General features: G+C 45.4%; 1 protein-coding gene across 1 annotated transcript in view; it reads left to right on the top strand.

The window, feature by feature from the left end:
* Nucleotides 1-26,860, top strand: part of LOC143983846 (polyunsaturated fatty acid lipoxygenase ALOX15B-like) — a 101,344-nt gene that overhangs the window by 42,574 nt on the left and 31,910 nt on the right. The window contains exons 5-8 of the mRNA XM_077483945.1: nt 1,078-1,181; nt 8,358-8,530; nt 23,087-23,230; nt 24,690-24,893. Coding sequence (XP_077340071.1) covers nt 1,078-1,181; nt 8,358-8,530; nt 23,087-23,230; nt 24,690-24,893 — 625 coding nt within the window. The remainder of the gene's footprint in view (nt 1-1,077; nt 1,182-8,357; nt 8,531-23,086; nt 23,231-24,689; nt 24,894-26,860) is intronic.

The raw sequence follows: 26,860 nt of genomic DNA, 5'->3' as shown, positions 1-26,860 counted from the left end.
GACAGCTTTGTTACAAGTCCCTACCCTTCCCCTTGATCCTCAGTATTGATTCTCCCAAACACAGCAGCATGTTTTTTGCAAGACCGAAAGCAGGGGACCATCAGACCCTCCCCAGTCGGACAGGTTTTAGAGAAGCTGGGGAAAAACTCATGAATTAAAACACTAGTTAGCCCAATTTTGTATAATGAGAGAGCTTATGCCGAGTAAATAGATGGCCAACATGACAACTTTAAAATTGTCTGCTCGTGGCAGCAAACTACAGTGCTTAAAATTCTGTATAGGCGATGCTTTAAGCACCTTTACAGGTTACCAGTTTAGAGTTGCATAGGAAGGCCTGGTGCTAGACTTGTCGTGAATGTCAGAGCAACAATACCTCGCATGTGGTGAGATCACTGTTTACATATGCGTACGGTAACGTATGCATTCACATTTTAAGCACAGTGGGGTGGGGACACTTTTTTTTATTTTATTTTTTTACAAGGGATTTACTTTTTTTTTTTTTTTGTACTAACTTTATTGCTATCACAAGGGACGAACATCCCTTGTAACATCTAGGTTAGTGACAGGTCCTCTTTACGGAGAGATTTATAGTCTATTGGTCCCAAAGTCTCTCCTGGCCTCCCATGCTGCCGATCACTTTCTGTAGTTCAGCACCTGGCTACACAACAGTCTAATATGATGCTGTAGAGAATAAAACCAATACATTCTACATGTACAATTCATGTCTTATTAGCAACTAACATTTGACAAAATTGTTATCGGAGGGCACATGTGTTTAAAAAATATGGTTAGCATACGTCTGTGGTTCTCCTCACTAAGGGATTTTGGGGCCATAACCAGCCAAACAATCTTTTTGCCCTAGGGTAAGGCTTAACTTCCCTGGTGTCCAAACCTCGGGATGGCTGTTACCTGGCATGTCTGGTTTATTGGCTGTTGTCTATGGTAGCTCTGCCTCTTCAGATAAAAGATCTGCAGTGAAAGGCTGAATAAGGTGTCATTTACAGGGTACAGACTTGTGTACCAACATTATCCATCAATAACACTGGTATTAATGATCTTTGTCCTATTTTCTCTTAGTGGCTTAGAAGTAAAGCTGAATGGATTTGCCCTAAATGCTGATTCATGGCATATCCTGGAAGACATCAAACTAGTGTCGTCCCTGCGAAGATCACAGTATTCAGGTATTGTAATTAAAATCTGCTTCTGAATCTCTGGTATGCTTTTCAAACTTGGTCTGTAAAAACATAGTATCTCTAAACTGAACTTGAGTTTTTCTCGAAGGGGCTGGGGGGAGCAACAAGTACACCCATCCTCCCCCCCCACATATTCACCTTCCTATAACTACCCTTTCATCCAACAGGTGCAAACCTTTTTTATGCACCTGATTAGAGCCATAGGGTGAACTCTAAGCGCTCGGAGCCCACCTAGGTGTTAGAAAATCAAATGAATAGTCACTCTTCTAACACTGAATCTCCTCTCCGCCAATCAGGAAGCGTCGGCCTAATACCTTCTTCCCAATCCTGTTTGGAGGAGTGGGATGCACAGCGGAAGGCACCGTGGTCCAAGCCACAAGGCGCCAGACGCTGCCTGTCTGCTTCCCAGATGGGGTTAGTGTGGGACTTTAATGTCCCGGGGGGGTTTGTGGCTGTTTGCCGCCCCCCAAAAGGAAAAAACAGCCACCACTGAGCAGCACTGTCAGCTCGGTGCTTGAAGGGCTTGGTTTAAGGTAAGTTTTAACATAAAAGTATATTGGAACTGGAGAGTGCAGAGAAGGGCAATCTAGCATCTAAGGGGCACGGAGGAGCTCAGCTGAAAGGAAAGATTAGAGGAACTGAATTATTATTTTTTTTTTCTCGAGATTAAGGGAGGATATAATGTACAAAATACATAAGTGGTCCATATAGGTTACTTGGTGTTTAGTTATTCACTTTAGGTGGTGGTAAACAGACAACATAATCTGTTCAGATAGTAGATAACACAGGCAGCTGATTGCTGCCTGTGAAAGTGAACTTACTGCTGTAATTCCAATGAAAATCATAATTTTCTCATAGATGTCCTGTGCGGTATACTTTCATTAATGGCAGGTAAAGTGTGCAACTTGTGTATTCCCTGCATGTCGGAATTATTGTGAACAAGCTTCCCCCTCTGAATGGCAGAAGTCTTGTGGTGATGCACTGATTCTTCTTCCTGATGCTCCCAGCACATGCATGAGTTTTCAGAGTAAGGGCGGAAGTGATTCAGTAAACTGCTCTAAAAATGGCACGGCCAATATCGAGAAATGAGAAGACAAACACCCTAAATAAGGTATTTACAGACCTCGTTTAGGGCCGATTTAAATAGATTATCCCTTGTAATGAGCTACTGAATGTTTAAATTTGGGGGGGGGTTACGAAAAATCGTTCGTGTTTAGTCATCTGAGGACAAGGTGGCACTCCATGTCTAAAGGAAAAAAGATTTGATCTCCAAATACGGAAAGGTTATCGGCTGTGAAAATGTGGAATAGACTCCCTCCAGAGGTGGTTCTGGCCAGCTCAGTAGGTTGCTTAAAAAAAAAAGCCTGGATTCTATCCTAGGTGGACATAATATAACTGGATACTAACATTTACAGGTAAAGTTAATCAATCCAGGTAATAGAAAATTGCCTCTCGGGGGGAGAGAAGAAGAGAGAATCTAAGGAATTTATTCCCCTGTCACAAGCGCATATACTTTGAAGGAACAGCATACCCATGCCATCCCTTCAGAGCTTTTTGCCGTAGTCTATAACTGGTGTCATCGTGGCTAGGCCAATCAGATGGCCGGAGCACATGAACACAGAAGGAGGTCTAAGTGAAGACTGAAGCTCTGTCAGTTGTGATGGTGCACCACTAGAGGGCTTATTTCTAATACAAGTATTTTCTAATGTGCTAGTACACTATGCATACTAGCACACTTGGCAATTGTCTGGCAGGGTTTAAAGTACAGTTTCTGATGGCTTTAAATCAGATTTAAAGGCTAAATATAAATTATAAACAGGCAGGCTCTTTATTTTGGAAGAGACATGCTGTTTCTTCAGTAAAAAATACTGTTACACCATTTAGGAGATTTTCTATATAGGCTGCCACCATCAGTGCATGCTCAATGAAGATATGGGCCGCTGTGCCGTTTAAGACCCATGCTGTGACAGGTGGGGCATGTGTGGGAGTGACATCACAGCGCCAATGCCTCCTAACCCAGAAGTAACGCCAGGAAACATGTCAGCCATGGGAGCAGAGTGTGGGTGGCGCTGAAGGGCATTGTTCTAAGGTAAGCATTTCATAATGACCTAGTATGCGATACTAGCGCATTGTCTGTCTTGCAGGTTTTTTGTTTGGAATATCTTTACAACCGCTTTAAGCTGCACATGTGCAGCACATTTTAAATGCCAGCAGTGTTTGTATGCCAGGATGACTGCACTCCTGCACATGCACAAGTGACTTCATCTCACATCAGCCAATCAAGATGGTTGTAGACTGGCGTACAAGACACCAGGGAGAGGATTCCTCTACCAGCGAGGGACCTTGCAGGCTTTGATGCAGTGGTGAGTAGAGATGACCAAATGATCCCCCCCACCCCCTTTCACATTAGATTTTTCAAACATTGCATAAGTTCAGAGCTGAACGAACACTATTAAAATCTATAAAACCTGTACTAGAAAGTGCCCCTTTTGAAGGCTTATATGCAAGTTATTGGGCACAAAAAGGGTATGTGGGTCTGGGTACTGACCTGGGGGACATGCATCAATAAAAAAAATTGTAGAATTTTTAAATGAGCAGTGATTTTAATGATGCTTAAAGTGGAATAATAAAATGAGACTTGTCATTTTAATTTTCTGCAAGCTTTCTTTAAATTGTAAACAATGGCTTTGTGCCAGTCTTTATTTTGAGACCACAGTTTAGTGCACTCTGACAAAGATTAGAGCTTTTTGGTTTAATTCTGGTGTCTTTGAAAGACTTTGGATGGAAATGAGGCTTGCTTACTGTGGTATAGGGATGAGCTTGGTGTTCGTCTCGAACATCAGCTGTTCTCACGTTCGAATACCGAACGTTATGGGCCGTACGCGCTAAATTTGTGTGGCGCTCACGGCCCACAATGTGCTGCACCATTGCTGGCTCATGATAGGCCAAGCATGCACTGTGACCCCGCATGCTTGGCCAATCACAGCATCGGCAGTGAAGAGAGCCATAATTTGCTGCCTGTGGCCAATTATAGCTCAGTGTTTAGTACACGCCCCACACTATATAAGACCGCCAGCACGGCGGCCTTGTCTAGTGTGTTCTGGCATGCAGGGAAAGGGCTCGATAGGCAAAACAGTGTGCTTTTCTCAAGCATCTGCATGAGTTAAAGTGGGTGTTGTGCCTCCAGCACAGTATACACCTGTATCTACCATTTATTGCTGGTGTTCTCTCATACAGGCATCTGCAGGAGTTAGTGGGTGTTGTGGGCCTCCAGCACAATATACACTACCCAATTGCTGGTTTTCCCATCTCCCTGCAGGCCATTACGATGTCTGGAAGGCCAACAAGGAGAGGCAGACAGTCTTGAGCCAATAGGAGGGCAAGCAGGCCCTGTCTAGAGACAACACTGCTGGTCGTGGACACGGTGCATCGTCATTCAGCACGTGGCCATGGGACATGCTTGTCCTCATTTTCGGCAGCTGGACGTGTTGAGCCGTATCATGCTAGGGTACTAGCAAAGCGGCTGCCAACACGTCCTCTTCCCTCATGTCAGTGTTATCAGTTTACTCCTTCCCTAGACCCACCATGTCCTGAGTCCCCCGAACTGTTTGAGCACAGTGTTGGGTACATGCTCCAGGAGGATGCCCAGCTAGAGGAAGGCAGTAGCGTGAGCGCAGAGAGGGGATGCTCAAGAAGGACCGCAATCTGGCAGTCATGTTCCATAAGCTGCAGCATACTGCCAGGTTTGCTCCAGTGATGAAGAGGGAGGGGATGTCACTGACTCCATGTGGGTGCCTGATAGAGAGGGGGCACAACAGAGGCACGAGGCCCTCCAGGGGCCAGCTTAGGGGCAGCACACAGACTGAATCACACTGCAGAGCTCCACCTGTGCAGGGCGCTGCCTTTGTGCATTCCAAAAGTTCTTTGGTCTGGGCCTTTTGAGACCAGTGCATCAGATCACACCGCTGCACTGAGAGGAATGAAGGAGAATTGGGTGTCACAGCCAAGTACTTGCGGGCACTCTGCTAGCAGTACACTGATGTCCGATTGTAGCAGGCAAATTTACTTGCCCCAGCTGCTGGACCGTCAAAAGATCACTCCCAGCGGTTGAATGCTAGCTTGGCTAAAGTGCTAGCACTTCAACTGCTGCCTTTTCAGTTGGTAGACTCGGCCCCTTTACATGAGTTTATGCAATGTGCGGTTCCTTAGTGGCAGGTCCCCAAATGCCACTTCTCACGGAAGGCGATTTTGGCTCTCTACCAGCATGTAGCAGGCAATGTCCTTGCCTCACTGGACAGGGCGGTCAGTATTAAGGTGCATAATTACCGCTGACTCATGGTCCAGCAGGCATGGACGGGGACGTTGCCTCTTTCCCGGCCCATTGGGTCACTCTTCTGGCAGCTGGGTAGGATGCAGGACAAGGTGCAGTAGTGCTGGAGGTTGTTCTGCCACCATGCCTCCAAAATGCTAATACTGGTTGTGACACACCTCTCCTCCACCCCCTCCTCCTTCCTCCCTGGCCTCTTCCAGTGCTGTCCTCGGAACCAGCTGTGCTCCATAGGCATTCAAGAGGCTACGCAAGTACGCAGGCAAAAAGATGCCATGCCGTGCTTGCACTAGTTTGGGGGACAGGAGCCACACTGGGCCAGATATTTTGTCAGCTCTACAGGGGCAGGCCGAGAGGTGGTTGACGCCCCACTGGCTTAAGCCAGTAATGGTGGTTTGCGACAATGGCACCAACCTCCTCTCCTCCCTCTGACAGGGACAACTGACCCATGTGCCCCGTGGCTCACGTCCTTAACCTGGTGGTAGAGCAGTTCTTGGGCAGGTACCCGGGCTTACAGGATGTCCTGAGACAGGCCAGGAAAGTCTGTGCATTTCCGCCAATCATTTAATGCCAATGCTTGCTGGCTGAGCTCCAAAAGGAGTTGAACCTGCCCAAGAACCGCCTTGTATGTGCCATGGCCCACCAAGTGGAACTAAATGTTGGCCATGCTGCATCAGCTGCACATGCAGCAGAGGGCCATCAATGAGTACCTGTGCAACTACGGCACCAGGACAGGGTCAGGGGAGATTTTTTTTTTTTTTTTTTTTTTTTTTTTTTCTCTCACCACGTCAGTGGGGCATGATCGGGGATGTATGCACTATCCTGCCTCCGTTTAAGGAGGCCATGAGGATGGTGACGGTGCATGCATCAGTGACACTGTACCTCTTGTCCACCTGTTGGCGCATGGAATAATTGACAGGGCACTTGAGGCAGGAAGAGGACTTCCTTGCCTCTCATGGCCCCCTTTATCCAGACTGTTCCTGCTGTCCCACCCATCACACAGGAAGAGGAGACTTGTGTCAGTATGGAGGTGGAGCCTGGCACTCATCAGCAGTCTTTTAGGGATGATTAACAGTACCAAGAAACACGTGGACTTGTACATGGCTGGGAGGAGGTGGCTGCGGATCATGTTCTTAATGACCCAGAGGACCCCAGACCAAATGCATCAGCTAACCTACACTGCATGGCCTCCCTGATCCTGCAACACCTGCGGAAGGATCCTTGTATTCTGATCAAGGAGAGGGACCATTACTGGCTGGCCACTCTCCTTGATCCACAGTACAAGGGTAAGGTTGCAGACCTCATCTTGCTGTCGCAGAAGGATCAGAGGATGAGACCTCTCTGGGAGGCCTTGCAGAAAAATAATTTGGCATTGACCCATGTGACCTGGTGCAGGAGCCGGGTCCTCAAACCATTTTTAGGACAATATCTTGCATATTGGCTATTAATATTGGCACTTTTTATTTTGAATGTTTGAGTCCCATAGACTTCAATGGGGTTCTAAAGTTCGCACAAATTTTTGGTCCGTTTGAAAGTTCTGGTCTGAACCGGGGGGTGTTCGGCTCATCCCTACTGTGGTGCATAACTTGTGTGAAGAAGCCAAATTATAGCACACTCAGGCCCATGGGGGAACATGATTTCCAATTTGTTTCAGTTTTCCTCCCTCTCTGTAGGCTCATGTTCTGCCTTTCTCAACCTCAGAACCAGCATCAGAATCAAATGTCTGCATCGTCAAGAAGCAAGTAGCCGATGTGTTCAATTAATTCAGCTGACTTCTCCATACATGAGCTTGGGGCTATGGCAGGAGTAGCTGTGGACAAGGCAGAAAAAATGGGTTGCTCTAGCAGCTGTGATGGCCTGCACACGAGTCTCTGCTTAAGTGATGGAGGATGAGGACAGTTTAGTAAGCCAGTCCACCACCTCTGCATGCTGTGGCTGGATGGCATGGGCAGCATCACTAAACAGAGGAAATGATGCCCTGCCTGAGGACAGATCATGTCCACCATTGAGAGGGCCAGCAGCATCTGTGTCCACAGGCATAGTGTCATGGGAACATCTGCCTCTTGCTGGCCAAAATGTAATGGGGAGGGGGGCCTTATTAACAAAATGTAATAGATAGGGAATTGTGTACTTGGATACACTTTAATCAATGGAAAGTTCTGTTTGGTGCAATTTTAATTTGAGGACTCACTACATACCTACTCCTGACATACTTCAATATACTACAGTAAAACTGCCCTAGCACACTTCAATATACTGCAGTAAACCTACCCAGACACACTAAACTGACACTAAACTGACACTAAATTGAAAAATAGTGCAGTGTGACCATCACTATATTCACACTACACTCAATAGAATAACAATGGCACACTAACTTGCTAGTAGCAATGAACAGCGCCCTTTTTCTATCTCCACTCCAATAATGCACTGAAAATGGCTGCTCTGGGAAGGAACCTTTTTTAGTGTGGGGTGGGTCAATGAGCCATGATTGGGCAGTGTCATTACTTTCTCCAATCATGGCTCTGACAGTGTTCTGTGCCCTGATTGGGCAAAGCCTTCATTGCTTCAGCTAATCAAGGCTTCCAGTGCACTGTGCAGCACGCAGTGCATTGTGGGGTGCTTGGGCTGAACAAACATCCGAATTCCCTGACAATTTTAGTGTTTGCCAAATGGGCGAACAGCCAATGTCAACTCATGCTTGGGCCGAACCATTCACCCAACACTACTGGTGAGTGTTCCTGCCTTTTTAGTTCTATTTAAAGCCACTTGTACACTTGACAACCCACTAGCTGCTGCTTTTATGCATCCACATTTTTAAAACTCTTGTATTTCAGATATAGTGAGTAACATATGGAAGGAGGAGTCTTTCTTTGGAAGCCAATATCTGAATGGACTCAACCCCACGATGATCAAGAAATGTGTTCAAGTTCCAGGCAACTTCCCAGTCACTGACCACATGGTGGCCCCATCCCTGGGGGCTTGCACAAATCTAAAGAAAGAACTCCAGGTGAAGTTGTTATCTGGTGTGTTGATATGGATTTAAATTGTACAGTCTCAATTCCCAAAAAGTTAAAACCCTGTGTAAAATCTACATAAAATGCAATGTTTCAAGTCTCATAAACCCATCTTCTATTCAAAATGGAAAACACCTCAAATGTTTAAACTGAGAGAATGTACCACTTTAAAAGAAAATGGGGTAAATTTGAAATTGCCAGCTTTGTTGCCCTGTCCAAGCTTTGAGATGTGTTGCTGACATCAAAGTGATGCTAACAAGGAAGAGCTGGAAGAACATTTTACAGCTAATGGGTTATTGGCAACAGGTCAGTAACATGATTGGGTATAAAGAGCATCTTAGATGAAGTGTTTAAACACTTCAGCCCCAGAAGATTAGGCTGCTCAATGACCAAAGCCTGTTTTACAATTTGGCGCTGCTTTAACTGGTAATTGCACAGCCATGAGTTGTTGTACCCAAATGAAATTTGTGTTCTGCCACCTTAAGAGACCTTGGCTCCTCCTTTCACAGAAAATGCCACCTTATCTTCAAAATTTAAGCCCCTCCTGCCCCACTGGGCCCTAAATTTCAGGGTTTCCTCCCACGGGGAGACATCGCTGGGGAGGTTGAAGCTGGTTATTGGGGAGGGAAGCTCACCTCACTTTTTTTTTTTTTTTCTCTGAACCTTGGGCCTTAGGGAATGTACTGTTCGGTCCACTGCTTGGCAACCCCAGCTTCTCCTGAGGGTGAGGAAGAAGCTTTGGGTGCCCTGCCCTCATTCTGTCCAGGCGAGCATCGGAAGTGCATCGTTCCTCCCTGCGTTCGGTGTGGCCAGTGAGGGAGCCCGAAGCTGGAACACAAGACAGAAGTCACGTCTGTTGGGGGCATGCACTTCTGCCGGGGCCGTGACTTTTGGTTCTGAGGGCCAGGCTCTGGCTGGTGCGAGCCTGCAAACACTGTAGATGTTGGCAACCAGCTCAAAAGCAGGACCACCACAATCCTCAGTGGGAGATGGTAAAGGTGGCCCAGACTACTCATGGTAATGCCAGTACCAGCCACTAAGGTGAGAGGGACCCTGGAGTGTGTTTTTCTTTTTAACCAGTAGCTCCATGGGTGTAGACCCCTCCCAACCCTCAAGGGGTTGGGAGGTGGCAATTGGACCTTGGTGGTGGTTGGTCCTAGGGACACTCCTGGTGACACTCTGCTTAGGGGTATGGCTTTGCATTTGGGTTTTGAAAAGTGAGCTGGAGGACAGCAATGCCCAGCTTGCCCTTTGTGTAGTAAGCCTGAAGAACTGCAATTCACAGCATGCCCCTTCAGTCAGGTTCAGCCCCAGGCTGCCCCCCACCAGTTCAGCCGAGTATTGCACCTGCTTGCTGGTCTTATCTTCCACTAATGGAGGGGCATCGAGGTTCACTAGTGACAAGCTGAGGAGCCAGTTAGTGCTTCTTCAGGCTCCCAGGTGGATTCATAGGTAGAGGGGTTGGGTGACGAGCCCTCTAGACCCTCCTTGCTACAAACTTTCCCTTGAGGGGGTGGAGGATCTCTTGGGAGGCATCCATACCACCCTAGGAATCCAGGAGAAGCTGTTATCACTCCATGACCAGATGTATCTGGGATTTGGGAAGCAGAAGTTGTTCCTGGCCCAGGAAGGTCTGGTGGAAGCCATCAACAATTGTCAAGATCTGGGGAGGAAACCCTTCCTTTCAAAGGCCCTGTAGCCTAGGTTTTATTTTCAGAGGATCAGTCGGTAGGGTATCCATACTGGACACAGCCTTCTATCAGGTTTCCAGGCATACAGACCTTACTTGGGGAAAAATAACATGGGAAGGAGGATGGATCCACTCTTGAAGGACTCTACCTAGGGGCAGGGACAGACAATCTTGTGCTTTTTGCAGGGGGTGTCATATAGTGCAGAGGCCTTGTCTGAGTCACTGCATATGTCTGCCAGATCCTCAGCCCTAGTTATCTCAGTTAATGCTTGGCAGTAGGACAGTGCGTCCAAGGCTAAGCTCTGCGGGATTCTCATGGAGGGCTTGTTTTGGTTAGGTGCTGACCTGTAAACCATTTAGATCAGATGGCTGATGGGAGAGTCCTTTCCCATCTGGTGTTGATGGGGGAAGGAGTAAGTCTCGCCCTCAGAATTCAGGGTCCCAAAGACTGACATTCCAAAGAGGTCTTGGGGTCAGAAAGGGGGGGGTTTGTCCTCTTGAACAGTCCAAAGGAAGATTGGGGGCCTTCCTCCCATAGCGGGTAGTGGTCTCCAATCATTTCTTCTGGTTGGGTTACCAGATTGATTTTGCAAGCCCCCCACCCCCTGGCCACTCATCACCAGTTTACCAAACTGCATGTAAAAGCACCAGCCTTTCTACCCTCCCTGAAAACCTAAACATTGTATCAACAGTGGCTTAGTGACTAGCACTCCGGACTTGCAGCACTCAAACCATAGGTTCAGTCTCGGACAGGTTATCGCCTTCTTGGAACTTGAATAGTAAAGGGCCTAGTTACCAGTGCCACATCAGTAGGTTTCTAAAAAGGGTGTTCCTGGTCCTGGAAGCTTGGGTGGAAGCTGTCAAAGGATGGCAAGAGGTGAGGAAATCCTTTTCAAGGCAAGGTAGAGGAGCTAGTTGGTGCTTCTTCAGGCTCCCAGGTGGAGGTAGAGAGGTTGGATGGTGAGTCCTTTAGACCCTCTCACTACAAGCCTTTCTTGGGGGTGGAGGATCTCTTGGGAGCCATCCATGCCATGCTGGGAGTTCAGGAGTAGAAGCTATTGCTCTGACCAGAGGGATTAAAGTGGTGGGACAATGGGTCAACATTTCTGCCTACCAGCACAGTTTCTGGGTTTGCACACCAAGCATGCCACTTCATATAGAGAAGGCCGGTTCTTCCTCTTAAACACAACTCCTGACTGAGGGACTTTCCTAAATTCAGGGCCTGGGGGAACAGTAGCTACAGAAGGCTTTGTATAGACTCGGTTCCCCCTCCCTCCAAACTGCTTAATGGCAATCAGACATGAATGACTTATTTGCACATCCCTATGCCGGAGAGCTTTTAGTTTCGCAGGCTGATGGTAGAACCAGGGAAGGGGTGCAACTCTGGGGCATTTTAATAACCACCTAGCTAGATTACCTGCTCCTATTTATCTTCAAACCAAGGTTGTCTCCTGTTCTCATTGCATCGTATTGGCCCCGGATGCTGTGGTTCCCTAGCCAGTATGTTCTGGATACTACCAATCTGGGGGGACCTTCATCTCAGGTCTTTTCTGCTGTCCCCAGGTGAAGAGGTGGATTCTACCTGCATGGCTTCTGAGGAGGCATTGCTAAATGCAAGAACTACTTGGATGAGGTGGTGGTCCTGCTAAGTAGCAGGAAAAGGAAAACCCGCTCCATCTACCGGAGACATTTTTCAATAGCTGGTATGCAGAGGGCATTCCTGATCAGGGGTCCCCTTTTCTAAAAATTTCCATACCAGGGGTTTTCTTTAAGAGGGTACCCGCAACGTTTCAAAGGCCAAGAAATTTTGCCAACTTTCGGTTCAAATCCTGTGGGTGAACATATGTTGGATGGTAAAAGGTTGTAGCACCTAAACCAAATGCTACAGGTTGAATCTGTGGATCATTAAAGTCCTACAAGTGGTGGTCCCACCCTAGGGTTAAGTGCTCATTTATCCTCGGATGGCTGTCCTGAAAGACTTCTAGGGAAAATCAGTTGCGTATCGGTAATGTATTTTTCTAGGAGTCTTTCAGGACAGCACCGATAGCCACCCAAAAAGTGCAATAAGGAGACTGCCCATTGGTTAAGTGGGTAGTAGTTCCGTCTAGCAACACTGGGGTTGCTGGTTCAATTCCTCAACATTCTAATAGAGCCCCTGACAGAACAGTCAAAAGGATTAAGCTTATATGTATGACAAGTCGTCTCCCCAGCTGGCCGGAGGAACTCTTAGACTGAGAGCCCAGTGGGGCAGGAGGGGCTTAAATCTTTACGCTAAGGCTGTTTCCTGTGAAGGGAGGAACTGAGGTCTCCAAAGCTGGTTGTCCTGAGACTCCTAGAAAGTACCCCCCCCCCCCTTTTTTTTTTTTTTTTTTTTTTTTTTTTTTTTGCTAAAACAGACCGAATATTCAGGAAAAATATTTTCTACTTTATTATAAGAAAAATCCAATAAACTCAATTTTAGTCGTGGATTTAGGCCAAAATGTATTCAGTCACATTGTCTTTGGTTAAAGTCTAAGCGTGTATTGGTTTGTACAAAAGTTATAGCGTCTAAAAACTATGGTACATTTTCTGGAATTTACGCAGCTTTTAGTTTGACTGCCTAATTTCTTGAGGTGCTAAAATGGAGCAGGGCATTACACCCCCCCCCACAACCCCATTTTTGTAAAGTTGGCACCCCAAGGAAAGTTGGGGCTAGTTGAGCCCATTGAATATTTTTTTTTTTGTCACATGTGATTGTGTAATTCTTTTGTCATTTTTCAAATTTGTCACTAAATGATTGCTCACACATGCCATAGTTATATGTGGAATTACCCCCCCCACCCCAGAATATATGCTGCTTCTCCTGAGTCCGGTAAGATCACATGTGATACTTTTTTAGGAGCCTAGCCGCATACAGAACCCCAAAAAACAAGCACAGCCTTTCAGGATTTCTAAGGGTGTACATTTTTGATTTCACTCTTCACTATCGGTTTTGAAGGCCATAATGCCCAGATGGCACAAACCCTCACCCCCATGACCCCATTTTGGAAAGTATACTGGATCTGGATCCATCCTCGCCACTGAGGGCATAGGATGGTACCTGGACCTCAATTCAAGAACGAGGTTTTGCCTGTAAGCTTCTGAGAGCTGGACCCTAGAAACCAGGACTTTTTAGTCTTGCTACATTACCTAAAGTTGTCCTGAGGGGTGCTATACAAGACCCAAAGGAGCAGAACCCCCTATTAAAAGGGCCCCAGTCTTTGAAGGTTTAAACTACACTGCTCACCATGATAGGTGAAATTTGGATATGTCTGTTAAATCAGCAGTATCCTTCAGCGAGCAGAAGGTAAGAGAAGAAGCTATGCTTTTCCTTCAATATGCCTTAATGTCTTAGGAGGGGTCTTAGTGCAGCTCTGTCTCAGAACATGTGTGGTCCCAGTGGCAGAGGGGGTTCTTGCTATAGATCTTGTGGTATTTGGTAAAAATACAGCAGTTACTAATAGATGTGTATAAACGTCTATGGGCAGTGGCTGAATGGTTGACACAGCCGCTTTAGCTGCATGGTTTAATTACAACCCAGCCCTTCCAAGTAACATTGGGAAACTCTCTGTGCCTCTGGTTTTAAAGACTATAAATTTGCTGCCAGAACCCCTTCCCCCTCACCTCTTGTAGAGGTGTATATAGTGCGTCCACAAGTTAGCTACTCGCCTTTGTGGAGAGGCAGTCTGTCACACTAAGACACCAGAGCGCTGGGCATGTAAGGGTGTAAACGGGAATTTCCACAAAGGGGAAAAACTATTGTTACTTGGCAACTAAACTTTTTTTTTTTGTGACCTTATCTTTGCTGGAACTGTTAAGCAAATATTGTGTTCCTCTGCTTTGTGCTTGGCACCGTAAAGGTGACGCGCCCCCCCGGCGCTTGAAATCCCAGTTATGCCTCCATACTGCCTCTTTGGAGAGATCAGACATGGCAAGCCAGGGTGAGTCATTGGAAGCTAGCGGTGGTGCAACTGCTTCACACACTTCAGCCCCTGCATATGTGACTGAAGATGCATTTTCCTCTGCCTTGCAAGGCTTAGAAGGAAGATTAGCGGCTTTAATCGCATCCTCCAACCAAGTGCATGGGAAGCATCCTAGATCCCCCCTCCCCCACCTTAGACTCTTTAGTTAGTGGAGGGTCCAAAAGAATTATGGGAACAGGATGGGGTATTGCCCTCAAAAGATCAGGAGGCAGGACAAGCCAATTATTCCTCTGCAGAGGAAACAATACTTGAGGTTCCTACTTCACAATCTGAAGTACAGAGCCTTACAAAGATGGTTCGCTCTGCTTTAATGCTACCCCTAACAGTTAGTTGAAGGTTCGGTCTCCTCCTTGGGTTCCTTGAAGCCTTTACAGCCTTTGCATGCGTTTCCCATCCACGATTTACTAGAAATTGATACTGAATGGGATCACCCAGCTAAGCATTTTTCCTCCCAAGAGTCTCAAGTCTCTATCCTATGGAAAAAAATTCACTAAAAGATGGAAAGTTACAGCAGTTGACACTGTGATTTCCAATGTGAATAAGTTTTTAACTTGCCCAGTGGACAATGTGCTTATGCTTAAAGATCCAACAGATAAGGTCTGTTTAAAATGCTCTTTTCCTTAGCAGGTACTGTTGCTCAGCCTGCAATTGCAGCTATAGGCATCGGTCAGTCCTTAAAAGACCAGTTCACAGAAGCTCTCAAATGAGCTCCCTGCACAACGAGCACAGGAATTGGCCAAGCTACCTAAAGAATTATGCTTTGCTATAGAGGCTATGAAGGATTCTATTCACCAGGCATCACGTCTTGCGCTTGTACATATGCAAAGGACCCTTTGGTTAAAGGGTTGGTCAGCTGAAACTCCTTGTAAGAACCTTCTAACTAGTTTCCCCTTTAAGGGAGAACAATTATTTGGCAATAGTTTGGATAAATACGTTCAATTTCCAGCAGAAAGTACATTTTTGCCAGTCAATAGAAAATAGTGTCCTTCATTTTAAACTGACTCCCCCTGTGCCAGGGTCATCCACCTCTAGGCAGGGGCGATGGCCTCCGCCATCAGACTCTACGGGAAGTGCCCCGGTTCAAACCCAGGCACAAAGGAAGACCTGGGGCCGCAAGTCTGCAAAGCAGAATACCAAGACCTTGTCATGAAGAGGCATCTCCCCTCACAAAGGTGGGGGGGAAGATTTCTGAGGTACTCAGAAGTCTGGCAAAGGGAGATTCAGGACAAAGACTCTCTTCAGTGTCTCTAGGATACAAACTAGAGTTTCGAGTGTCCAGTCTCTTTTTCTGTCATCAAATGTTCCCAAGGATCCAGGGAAAAGGCAATCCCTGTTGCAAACATTAGACCAATTTTATTGACTCAAGGGGTGATCAGACAGATTCCCAAACGAGAGCAAGGTTTGGGGTTTTACTCAAACCTATTTACGGTGCCAAAGCCAAATGGGGCTATAAGACAGTCTAGATCTAAGGAATCTAAATCTGTTCCTGAAGATCTGTTCCTTTTTTGCATTGGAGTAAATCAAGTCCGTTTCCTGCAAGGAGGAGAACTTCTGGCTGTCCCCATGAGTGTCCCAAAGCCTCAGTTGGTTACCATCTTAGAACCTGCTGAAGGGAAAGTCCTACAGACAATTTATCTGGAAGGCAGTAATGACAGATGCTAGCCTTTCAGGCTGGGAAGCAGGAGCCTTGCCCATCAACATCCTAGAGATTTGGGCAGTGTATCTGGCTCAAAACCTGGACCTCCAGGTTAAAGAATTGTCCTGTTGGGATTTAATCCAACAATGCCACGGCTGTGGCATATATCGATCACCAAGGGAGCACCAAAAGTCTCTCGGCTCAGAGGTGAACCAGATTCTAACTTGGCCAGAAAATGTCCCATGCCTATCGGCAGTTTTCATTCTGGGAGCGGAGAATTGGCAGGTGGACTATCTAAGTCACCAGCAATTCCCGGGGGAATGGTCTCTTCACCCCAAGTGTTTTGGGCTGTTTTCCAAAGAGAAACTTGGGGTCCAGGACAAGGGACCCACTCTCATACGGAAAAACAGATGCGTTGGTGACCCAGTGGGATCAGTTATCGCTGATCTATGCATTTCCTCTGGTTCAGTTGCTACCTCGATTTTATTGCAGGATCAAGCTGGAAAGTTGGTAATACTGGTAGCACCAGCATGGCCCAGAAGGTCATGGTATGCAGAGATTGTAAATATGGCAGTGGAGGGTCCATGGCCCCTCCCACTAAGACCAGACCTGCTATCTCAAGGGCCGATGTTCCATTCTACTTTACGAATGCTGAATTTAACAGCTTGGCTATTGAGAACCACGTTTTAAAGAAACGCAGGCTTTCCAGGTCGGTTATCTCTACTTTGATTAATACTAGGAAGCCAGCTTCTAGAGCTATAAGTCTGGAAAGCTTGTTTCCTGGTGTGAATCCAAGGGTTGGCACCCTCGGAGATTCATTATAGGCAGAATCCTTGCCTTTCTACAATTGGGCGTAGAGATGAAGTTGGCCCTATCTGTTTTATTTCAAATGTTGCTTGCTACGCATTCTTTAGTCTGGGGTTTTATACTAGGGGTGACGTGGATTAATCCGCCAGTTAAATCACCTTTAACCCCTTGGGACTTTGTCAGTGTTACAAAAACCGCCATTTGAACCATTACAGCATGTTCCCTTAGTCCTGACTAGAAAGCTATATTCTCAGCAAGGATGGTTTCAGAATTCGCCGCTCTTGTAAAGCGACATATTTGATTATTCATGAATACAGTGGTGTTGTGCCCTCATCCAGGCTTTTTGCCAAAAGTGGTTTCAGGCTTTAATCTGAGGATCTTGTCCTATTGTTTCCCCCAAGACCATGTTCCAGGAAGGAAAAGTCACTACATTGTCTTGATGTAGTGAGAGCAGTGAAGATCTAGTAAGAGAACTGCTCAGATTCCTAAGACTGACGTCTTATTCTGCCACAGGGTCCTAAAGGACAGGTCCAGTCGAAATCCACTGCCACTAAGTGGATTCGGAAAGTTAGAATTTTAAACTTACTGATTTAAAGGGAAAGATTCCCCCTTAAGTTAAGGTGCACTCTACCATAGCAGTTAGTGCTTCTTGGTCAGTGCATCACAAGGCCACCATGTCAGATCTGCAAGACCGCAACTTGGTCTTCAGTACATACATTTGCAAAATGTTATCAAGTGGATGTAAGATGGAATGAGGATATCTCCTTCAGGCGCAGTGTGCTACGGGTTGTCTCCCTCCCCTCAAGTAGCATTGCTATGGGACATCCCACTAAGTAAATACTTGAAGCTCTGTGTCCTATGATGTATGATTAAAAAAATAGGATTTTTAAAATGGCTTATCTGTAAAATCCTCTGAGTACATCATAGGACACAGAGCTCCTGCCCCCCCCCCCCCCCAAATAAAACTGGCAGGAGCTTTGTGTCCTGATGTACTCCAAGAAAAGGATTTTACAGGTAAGCTGTTTTAAAAATCATATTGTACTAAAAGCAGAATAAAATGGTGCTCTTCCTGGCAGCTGCAGGGTTAAATCTGTGAGAGGCTGTTTGACTTTGTTGATGGTGACCATAAGCATGTATTCCTCCCTCTTACTCTGCCCTAAGTGACAGTGTTCTGCTGTGTAATGATTCCCAACAGTTGCTTGGCTCCCCACTGCTATGAAAGTTTGCACCCCCTGTGCCTCAAATGCTGCCCAGTGTTTATGGGGTTACTTATTTTGTCTCCTCAGGCTGGAGCTCCTTTTTTGGAGTGACCTGTGTGGATGGCTTTGGGACACAAGCCACCTTCTCTCATGCACAAGTCTCCTAATTGGTCTCGGTAACAGGAGAGGAAGTATGGCTGTTTCAGTCTGTTCACTGTAGGAAGGTTGAGAGGATTGTAGATGGCTGGCTGCTCCTTTTTTCTTGCCCAGACTGAGGGCAGATGGCTTCTGCTGCTTTGCTGTGTTTTAGGTGGACTGATCATTTTAATTTCGATTATTTTTTATTTTTTTGGGTGGGTTTACAACCACATTAACCCCTTCCTGTCTGGCCTATAGCTGAATGGCAGCCAGGAAGTGGTTCTATTAGCCTGATTGGGCATCATATGACCTCTAGCAGGGGCATGCAGCACAGTGATCAGTAGTGCGGTGTGTTGCTCTGACACACCATCTCTGATTTTGGTGAAAACCCTGAGTTAAATGTAAGCTTTTTACAATGTGATCAGATATGTCAATCACAGCTGATCCTATCGTAACCAGGAAGTGCTGGTTATCAGCTTTTCCTCTGTTCATGCTGAAGAGATGCGAGTAGAGGAGAGCTGATGAGCATCTGACAGGTCTAGGCTGATAATCGGTGCATTGATTACGTTGGTGCCTGTCGATGAAGGAGAAATAACTTTTACAACATTTTATAGTAGAAACAAATTTTTTTTTTTTTACTTGTCATGTTTGTAGCGCAAAAATGAAAAACAGTGGCTATTAAATACAACTGAGTTCTATTTGTTGGGGTCGATTTTCATATGGGTTAATTGTTACGTGAGCACAATTGCCATTCAAAGTGCGACGGCTGAAAACTGGCCTGGGCAGGAAGGGGGTGAAAAGTGCCCCATATTGAAGTGGTTAAATTTGTGTGCACCTGTGAAATGCTGTCAAACTTCAGTACTCTATTTTCTATAGGTAACACTTCAAAAAGCCCCCTATAGCCTCTGTAACCCACCAACAGGTCAAATGACAGATGTGAACAATGGATGGCTTCCTTGCAAGCCATTTATCGTGTACAAATGTGTTGCTAGCTGTGATTGGTCTCATCTGTGCCATGTGCTCAGCTTTGGCACAGCTAATAAAAATCTATTTCATTCAGTAAAATGCTTGTATGAAATTCATGGCTATATGCAAATGTATAAAAAAAAAACTTCCCCAGAATAAAAAACAAAATTCCAGGAAATTTACCCTAGTTTGTAGATGCTATAACTTTTTTGCACAAACCAATAAATATACGCTTATTGACTTTTCTCTTTGGTATAAAAGGGGCTATATACATGTTGGCCTAAAATGTGACAAATTGAGTTCATTGGATTTTTTTTTTTTTTTATAACAAATTGAAAATCTCAATTTATTACAAAAAATTGAAGTCAATCAAATACCATCAAAAGAGCTTTATGGGAAAAGTGCAAATTTTGTTTGGGTACAGCATTGCATGACTTGCAATTGCCAGTTAAAGCAGAGCAGTGCCAAATTGTAAAGTGCTCTGGTCATTAAGATGACAAATTTTCCAGGGCTGAAGTGGTTAAAATGGCCTGTTACCAAGTGGAAACTGTTCTGTGATCGGACAAATCCAACTTTGACATTCTCTCTTTGGCAACCATGGACTAAAGAGGAGAGGGACCTTCTGGCTTATCAGCACTCTGATCAGAAGCCTGCATCTCTGATGGTATGGAGTTGCTTTAGTGCATATGGAATGAGCAGCATGCACATCTGGAAAGACACTCAGTGCGGAATGATGTATAAAAGTTTTAGCGCAGCATATGCTCCCATCCAGATGTATTTTTCAGGGAAGGTCTTGCATATTTTAGCAGGACAATACTATAGTGCATCCATTACAACAATATGGCTTCATAGTAAAATCTGGGTGCTTAACTGGCCTGCCTGCAATTCAGTCCTTTCACCAAGCAGGGCTGGTGCTACCAGTGCCAGGTGCTTTTCAGTGCCTTGTTCGCTACCCTGCTGTGTCAGTTGTGATGCCGCTGGCAATCCTTTCACGGTGCCCTGCAGTTCTGTGGAGGAGGCACTGGGAGCTTGTTGGTTCCTTGCTCTCTATCCTGCTGTATGACGGGAGTGGCTCTGCCATTACTACTTTCATTTGGGTAGCTGGTGAACGTGTCATAAGAACTGCAACAGCTGTTGGCGGGAGAAGGTGAAAGCAAGAGGAACAGGCCTGTGGAAAACATCAGTGACGGTGCTCCCTCTCCCTGTACTGTGTTCCTCCCCCCCCCCCCCCCCCTCCTCAAGCCTATGTGTCCTGTACAAAGACCCTATACAAAGCTCAACCACTCACTGGAGAGCCCAGAGCCAGCATCTGGACTTGGCCCACCGACTTGATCCACTGAGCTGGAGGAGAGTGCTGGCCTAGCAGCTGTGTGCCTGGGCACTGATGGGAGTATAGATCTCAAGGGATGGCCAGAGACTATTAGATATACAGGAACATCATAAAAGGGAAGTTTAGGAAAGGCCTCTCTGAGTATTAGTTTAAGGCATCAGCCTGGGGGGGAGGCAGCTCAGTGATATCATATACTTCTATGTGTATATACTATGGACTGGGGGACTCTGATGTCTTAGTGGTGGTAGGTACCCTAATATATTTTAGCACTGGCATTTAATGAGAATAACCGTGTATGGTGTCACTGGTAGGTGCCCCAGTATCCGGTAGCATTGCCATGCAATCTACCTGACAGTGGTAGGTACCCTAATGTCCTTTACCTTTTTGGCACATGACAAGGATGACCATGTGTAAGATGTAATAAGTAGTTACCCTTGAGTCTGATAGCATTGCCATGTGATAAGGATGATAGCCTTAGATATCCTAGTGTCCGGTAGCATCAATATGTGATCTATCTGGCTGTGGTAGGTGCCCTAATGTTGTGTATAATGTGTATGATGGCAATGGTATGTACCCTGAAGTCTTGTGGCATTGGCATGTAGTCAGGATGACCATCTGCATATCATTGATGGGTACCCTGCAGTCTTATAGCGTGGTAAAGGTGACATGAGTGGGTATCCTAACTTCTCATAGCACTAGCGTGAGGATGACCATGTGTTTGGTAGGCACCCTGAAATCTTTTAGCATTGGCATGTGATAAGGATGGCAATGGTAGGTAACTTATTGTCTCAAAGCATTGCTATGGATGGCATTGGTAGGTGCCCTTATGTCTGAGGATGACAATGTGCATGATGGCAATGCTACAAGTCTTTAGGGTTGCTACCCGTGCTATGTAATCTTGGCAGTGTTAAGTAGCCAAATGTCTTGAAGCATTGCCATGTTATAGGTGGCAGTTGTAGATACCCTTATGGTGGCATTGCTATTTTATAAGGCTAGCAGAGGTAGCCCAATATCTGGCAGCATTGTCATATGGCAAGGATGGTAGCAGTTGGGTCTGTCATGTAACATTGTGATGTGCATTAGATGGCTATATGTGCCCTTAAGTCTGGTGGCGTCATGCCAAAGATGGCAACAGTTGGTACTCTGTCATGTAGCATTGCCATGTAAGAACTGTGGCCATGTGTTTAGGAGTTAAATCAACACCTACAGTTAGGTCGCTGCACTATGGGTGAGCAGGATCTTGGGTAGCATTGCACCTGTGTTTTTAAACCTTTTTGGGGGGTTAAGGGTGCCAGTAGCTGGGCTTGCCTAGGGCACAAAATAGTCAAGCACTGGCCCTGTCGCCAAGTGAAACTATTTGGTGCATGTTGAAACCAAACATGACAGATACCCAGGACTATTGAGCAGTTACAATTCTGTAATAAAAATATCCAATAGTTTGCACATTGCTTTACAACACGAGGGCAGACTGTACAGTTACTATACAATTTAATACACGAGGAATCTGAGGGCCCTGTTAAAGCTTACAATCTAGGAGGGAGGGTCAAGTCTTACAAAGGGTAATAGCTGTGGGGGATGAGCTGATGGAGAAAATAAAAGTACAGTTGATAGGTGGGGGAAGAGTAGGCTTCTCTGAAGAGGGTTTTCAGGCATCTAGAAGAGTAGGCGATGGTCGGACAGATTGGGGTAGGCAGTTCCATAGGATAGCAGAGACTTTGGGGCGGTCCTGGAGGTGAAGATGGAGCTAGAGAACAGGAGGTCATGGGAGGAAGAATTGGGTTGGTCATTTGAGATTCGATTGATGTAGCTGGGGGCCAAGTTTTGGATGGCTTTGTAAGTTGTTAGAATTTGAATTTGGGTGAGTGGAAGCCAGAGGAGGTATTGACAGGAGTAGCAGACACTGAAAGTTTGAGGTGGATGAGCCCAGCATTCATGATGGAATGAAGTGGGGATAGACCATATAAAGGTAACCCTATGAGGAGGGAGTTACAGTAGTTGAGGTGACATGACAAGGGAGTGACTGATATCCTTGGTTGGGAAGAGGCATATTCTGGAGATTTTTCCGAGGTGCAGGTGTTAAGATTTGAACAGTGATTGGACGTGGGTCTGAAAAGGATAGGTGTAATCCTGGAATCTGAGCTATCAACTTGGCATGTGGGGTAGGGCTGATGGTTGTACTATTGATCTTGATAGAGAAATTGTGGAAAGAGGCACATGGGGAGGAAAGATTTTGAGCTTGGTTATGGATAAAATGGGACAACTCCAGCAACTGGTCTCAGTTCTCAGACATTTAGTGTTTCTAAAAGGTGATGCTACACTGAACATGGCCCTGTCCCAATTTGAGGCATGTTGCTATTTTCAAAATTACATTTTTGTTTAATGCATTTTTTCAGTTTAAATATTTGGTACATTTCTGTTGTGAATAAAATATGGGTTTGAGATTTGCAGATCATTGTATGTTATGTAGATTTTACAGTGTACCAACTTTTTTAATTTGGGTTGTAAAAGGAACTGGAATTGCATGTATAGCCAATACATGGATACAGTAGGAAGGGAATAAAATCCTTGTCTCTCTACTTTTTGCTGTCTGTGTGCCATTGGGGAGATTTCCTCAGACAAGAGAGGAGAAATCTGACACTTTAGATTATAATCTGTGTTTTATAACCAAAATACATTTTCTCAGTCTTTGTCCTACATGACAAAATTATACATTTGCTTTTGTGTCCGGCAAGACTAAGTTAATTCATTTCATTGCTGATCAGATTTCCTAATTACCTTTCAGAATGGTCACATTTTCCTGGCAGATTATGAGGTTCTCCAGGGTGTTCCCACCAATACCATCAATGAAAAGCCTCAATACATTGCAGCCCCTATGTGTCTACTGTGGAAGAATCCTCAGGATCAGCTTGTCCCAATTGCCATCCAGGTATTTTTCCTTTTTGTTCTCCAGATACAAATCTTCATAGACTGAGGTATAGTTAGCATTGGGCTTTTGCTGTAGCCACAGGAGCCAGATTTGTTTTAGGTTGGTCTGGGAGTTTGATTACCTCCACCTGACTCTGAGAAGCTTCTGGAGATTGGGGTGGGAGGATGCCAATTCCTGGCCTTAACCTTGGGGAGGGGTGCCCAGATGGTGGATAAGTTCCTAATTAAATAGGCTGGAGTATAGAGGAAAGGGTTCTCTCTTGTGAGGGAACTGATCTGAGTTCCAGGGGCTGTTGCCCTGGAGCACTCCTTGGCTAGACTTTTCCTTTTGGGGGGTTGTGCCCATGGGTTGTGAATAACTCCGTGTAAAACCTCTTGAGGCATAGGCATATAGACCAAAAGTCACACACATGTACATTTTTAGTGTTTTTTTTTTTTTGCCTCAGAACAAAGGTTCTGAGGGTTAATTGTGTAGCTAGGCCTTAACACCAGTCTGGCCAGGCTGAGTTAGGACGTTCTGCCTGGTCATGTGAACGGCAAGGTGCACATGACAGGCCAGAACCAGGTCTGGTTGGATGTTTAAGTATCGGCCTTCTCGGAGCCAATCAGTGGGAGTGCCGGGGCCCGCTGAGGAGTCTGGCAAGGGGTACTTAAGGGGGTGTGGTCACGTGTTTGAAGTTCTGGAGTTGTTCGTGTGACCCGTGTGGTCTGTTCTGGTTCCAGGACCAGGGTAGCCCCCGTGAGGGGTCCCAGTCACAGGGGGGGTTCAACACCCTGCAACATGTTCCTGTCAGTGGCCCCTGATAGACCTGCCTGCTCTGGGGTAGGGATCAGTCTGTTCCCGAGTCTCGGAACCTGCTGGTCCGAGGCGCAGTAACTGTGGGAGGGTTCAAGGTGTAAGGGTGTGCCCTCGGCATGGAGGGACATCACAGCTCATGGAAATGACGGTGGATGACTCTTTGGAGGAGGGCCGGCAAGTGACATCCTGAGAAGTGCCTGGTTAATGAGTTGGGAAACACATTGACAAATTCACACATTTCCAGTACAATTGAGGAAACTGGAAACGTTCCGGGTACAGTGGAAAGATTCCTTTTCACCCTTAGTTGATCATTCAAGTTCTGAGTCAACGTGCTGACTGCCACAATCTGTGGCTAGAGATCTGTTCAGCCTTGAAGTACCCAGCTGCGAGTGGCTACTCTCTGGGTGGAAATAGACTTTTAGACCTGCAGTTCAAGGTGCCTGAGTTCTTCACCCGTGCCCTCTGTTCCCTAAGACTGTTTGAAAAGTTCTACTGCAAAATTAACTTTTTTTAAAAGGACTTCACAGGCATTGAAACATGGACTACCTCAGTCTTGCTCTTTGTGCTCTCATCAGGTCTGTCTGTCTAAAAAACACAATGTTTTGGTTACATTTTTATGGCCAATAGATACCATGGTTTTTTGTTTTTTTTTGTATTCCAGTTATCTCAGACTCCTGGAAAAAATGTCCCCATCTTCCTGCCCAGCGACTCGGAATATGACTGGGTATTGGCCAAGATGTGGGTGCGTAATGCTGATGTCCAGGTGCATGAAGCCAACACTCACCTTCTCCATACCCATCTGTTAGCTGAGGTCTTCTCAATTGCAACTATCAGGCACCTTCCAATGGGGCACCCAGTGTATAAAGTGAGTAAAAAGTCCAAGAGAAAATGGTCTGGTGTTGCCAGTGACACACACACCCATCCCAAAATTAAATTCAACAAAGAATGGCGCCCATGGGATTTTAAATGAGGTGAGCACTAAGATCAATAAAAGTAAACAGTTTATAAATGTATTAAAAATGTATAACATTTATCATATATAGGATGCATAAATGTGCCAAACCACTTGGCAGTGATGCATGCAACATACCAAGTGGCCACATGCATAGATATTGGAATTTTTTATATAAAATACTACACAGGCTTTATAAAAATTTGTTTTCATATCAACAATTCCAATATTTGTATGTATCACTGAAAGTATAACAGGGATGGGGAAGTTGACGCTACCCATGTGGGGAGAAGCGATCTAGCAAGTCACGTTGTTTGGCCCAAAGGACTCTACAACAAATGTGGTATAGGTCTACACCCTACATGAGGGGTATGTGTGCGGCGGTGCACCTAAAATAAGGGCAAACCTCTGCCTAAATACCACAAAAGGGTGAGTCCTACAGTGATGGATATAAAATATACCAGTGCCCCAAAATGTGATCTGATAGTTCACTTTATATGGCATGAAAAAATGGGTCACAGTGATGTAATAGACCTGCACCCTACATGTGGGGGTGTAAGGGTCGGCCTATTGAAGACAAACCTCTATCTTGACCTTGGAGATGAGTGTGCATTGGTAATCCTACAACACCCATTTAAACATACTAAATTAAAAAAAAAAAAAAATTAACCAGTGATATTAAGCCATATAAAGTGTGACCTGCTAGATTGCTTTTCCACACATGGGTAGCACCAACTACCCCATCCCTGCTATACTTTGCCTCCCCTAAAAAGCTCCCATAGGAGAGCCCTTGAGAGAAGTGTCTCTGTGTCTCTGTGTCTCTGTGTCTCTGTGTCTCTGTGTCTCTGTGTCTCTGTGTCTCTGTGTCTCTGTGTCTCTGTGTCTCTGTGTCTCTGTGTCTCTGTGTCTCTGTGTCTCTGTGTCTCTGTGTCTCTGTGTCTCTGTGTCTCTGTGTCTCTGTGTCTCTGTGTCTCTGTGTCTCTGTGTCTCTGTGTCTCTGTGTCTCTGTGTCTCTGTGTCTCTGTGTCTCTGTGTCTCTGTGTCTCTGTGTCTCTGTGTCTCTGTGTCTCTGTGTCTCTGTGTCTCTGTCATTTTTTGCTACAAGCGTTGCCTTCTATTTCTAAATCTGTATGTATCACTCCCACCTTTGTTTATGCATCCCATAATTAAAAGATTTAGACATTTATAAACTTTCTACTAGGTATACTTTTTTTATTGACCTTTTTTGTGCTCACCTAATTTAAAGTCTCACGGGCGCTGTTCTTTGAGTCTGAACTTGCTGCTTTTTAAGGAGATTGACTGACTGGATATTTTGCTGGAAGAACTGCTGGCAAATGAGCCAGTCATTAGAATCGCATGAGGCAGATCTAATTTTGGTGCAGATATTTTAGTAAAGGTTTATAGGCACCTTTTTATAGGTGCTACAATAGTGAAATTGCAGCGACACACAAGTATAAAGGTATTCCTTATGTGTATCAAACCATGTAACAATGATGGTGCAAGCTAAGTGTTCATCCTTAAATCAGATTGACTCTATCCATATATCTTATTCATAGTTTGTGCGATCTTCCACCATGCAAATGTCTGTCGGTGTTTTTTCCATCACTCGTAAGTAGAAAAAATTCAAACTCCCCACAAACTGAAAGGGGACCTCTCACATGGTGCGGTTTGCTGGAAATTGGCAGCATTTGGTTCTTTGATGCGCCTAAAGACTTTTCATACACTATTTGTGTGGACGTGAGATTTGTTTTGGTGCACATGTTTGTTTTTGTACAGTACTACCACCTCAAAAGTAATCTTTGCAGTGAATTGCATATAATGTATATTCAAAATTCTGTTTTTGGCTAAAGTTTAAGGTTAATGTTGGGGTTTAAAATTAT

Source organism: Lithobates pipiens, unplaced genomic scaffold (genome assembly GCF_037356315.1).
Source record: "Lithobates pipiens isolate NorthernLeopardFrog02 unplaced genomic scaffold, aLitPip1_a1.2 Scaffold_16, whole genome shotgun sequence".
NCBI classification, from domain to species: Eukaryota; Metazoa; Chordata; class Amphibia; order Anura; family Ranidae; genus Lithobates; species Lithobates pipiens.
The sequence above is the reverse complement of the archived record's forward strand: the minus strand, read 5'-3'. Positions and strand labels throughout refer to the sequence as shown.